General features: G+C 36.6%; 1 protein-coding gene across 1 annotated transcript in view; it reads right to left on the bottom strand.

Annotated features, from left to right (window-relative positions):
- Positions 1 to 273: 273 nt before the first annotated feature.
- Positions 274 to 2076, bottom strand: part of LOC126481304 (protein HBS1) — a 196227-nt gene continuing 194424 nt past the window's right edge. Inside the window, exon 13 of the mRNA XM_050104955.1 lies at positions 274 to 443. Coding sequence (XP_049960912.1) covers positions 435 to 443 — 9 coding nt within the window. The 3' untranslated portion in view covers positions 274 to 434. The remainder of the gene's footprint in view (positions 444 to 2076) is intronic.

Below are 2076 nucleotides of genomic sequence, written 5' to 3'. Positions count from 1 at the left end.
CCATACAAACAGCTTTTGCTCAACTTACTAGCATTAAGAATTCCTACTGAAGCAACCACAATTGAGACCAATTGTGAATATGTATTACTCTTATTCCTGGTATTCCTCCAAACTTGCCTATGGTGAGACACACTCTTGATGCATGTTGCAAAAATATGCTTTTCTGTTGCAGTGGAATGAAATTTTCTTATATTTTTACCTGCAGTAGTCACAAACTGAAACAAATTATGAGGGAACTGACTGACAATTTTAAAATACCACAGTACTAAGAGATTTTTCAGAGAATCGTTTTATTCATGGAGATTACAATGAGGTACATGTTAGGAGAGCTGTACTTCATGCCTGTTATATTACTTCCTGGAAAAGAAAATCAGTTTTCCATATCTTCTGATAAGTTCTATATAACAGTCATTTGATTTCTTCCAGTCTCACCATTAGAAGATCTGAAAACAAGAAAGCATAACATGAGAAATATTTTCTTATTACTACAATGATGTTAAAACAGCCAACGCAACACAAACAAATGAGTGTCTTTTAAGAAACTACTGCCTTAAACTTGCTACAATTTATTTAAAAAAAATAGGAAATGGAGAAATCACATTCACATTTCTTCCCACAAGAAAAGAATGATTTTCAGGTAGCCATTTAGGAAATGCTTCAAATATAAACACAGAGTCCACAGCTCGTGGTCTTGCGGTAGCGTTCTCGCTTCTTGAGCATGGGGCCCCGGGTTCAATTCCCAGCAAGGTCAGGGATTTTCACCTGCCCCGAGATGACTGGGTGTTGTTGTGTTGTCATCATCACCGTCATTCATCCCCATTACAGTCAGAGGAAGGCAACGGCAAACCACCCCCTATAGGACCTTGCCTAGTATGGCGGTGCAGGTCTCCCACGTCATTCCCCTACACTCTGCCAAGAAGCATGGGACTTCACTTCCATTTCCATAAACACAGTCTTTTGCAGTGAAGACAACTGTACACTAACAGTAGTTATTTGTTGACAAAAAATTACAACAATGAACACAGCAAACAATATCACTATGTTGGATTTCAAATTTTATCTCCTTCACACATTTCCTAAGTGTCTAAGACTACTTGATGTACTGACAGGTATGCATGCAGTCCCTTCAAAGTGGCTTTTTGTAGATGGATATTTTATTGATGCCAATATTTTTCAAGTGTCCATTGAGTTCTTTTGATGCTGCATCCAGTGTGCCAACAACCACTATGATCACTTTTATTGATTATTATTATTATTATTTATTCTTGCAGGACCTGAAGTCATTTTTGGGAAAATTCATGAATCAATGGCACATGACACAGTATGAGCAAAATTCAGTATTTTGCTCCAAGAGTTGTTTGTCACCGCTATGAAAAATGTTCTTGTCTGTCAGCCTTTCTCCATGGAAAAGTAAGTCCATAACGAAACTACTCCCAAATTACAATAGAAAAGAATTTATCTATTATTGTATTTTGGGGACAATTACCCTACAGATACAGACGTATGATTTATCTGCTCTAAACATTTATTTTATTTATATATATTCCTCCCTCAGCCTCAGCTCCCTCCTCCATCCCCAACCCCTCCCCACCTCCCTAGTTTTGTCCACTAATGCATCTTTCCCTTTTCTGAACTGTTGACTGTTTTCTCTGCAATCTGTGGTTCCATAGACTTTGTATATAATCAGTACAGAGTACTAAATGACCTTATGATAAATAACAGTTGGCTAGAAACTCACTACATCTGTTTCCCTACAATGTAATAATATCAATTCAGTTAGGAATTAATTTCTGATTTGCTCATAAAGCATCTATGGTTTATGAATAGAAAATCCATCTAGATGTCCTGCCCATTTCTAACAAATGTAAATTTTATCACTAAGAAATCTGCAATGTCCTAAAGTAAGTTCCTCTACTAGATGTGAAAATTTTGTAACGGATAACACAGACAGCATAAACTTTATGATAAATGCCCTGCTTGTCACTTTCCGAGGACAATCATTGAAAAATTGGGCTTTTTCTATGTTTTCACAGAAAATCAAAGTTGGATATGTTGGTGTTACAATACTCCAATATA

The sequence above is a fragment of the Schistocerca serialis genome, chromosome 5, assembly GCF_023864345.2.
Source record: "Schistocerca serialis cubense isolate TAMUIC-IGC-003099 chromosome 5, iqSchSeri2.2, whole genome shotgun sequence".
In the NCBI taxonomy this organism is placed as follows: Eukaryota; Metazoa; Arthropoda; class Insecta; order Orthoptera; family Acrididae; genus Schistocerca; species Schistocerca serialis.
This window is presented reverse-complemented; position numbering and strand designations above follow the sequence as displayed.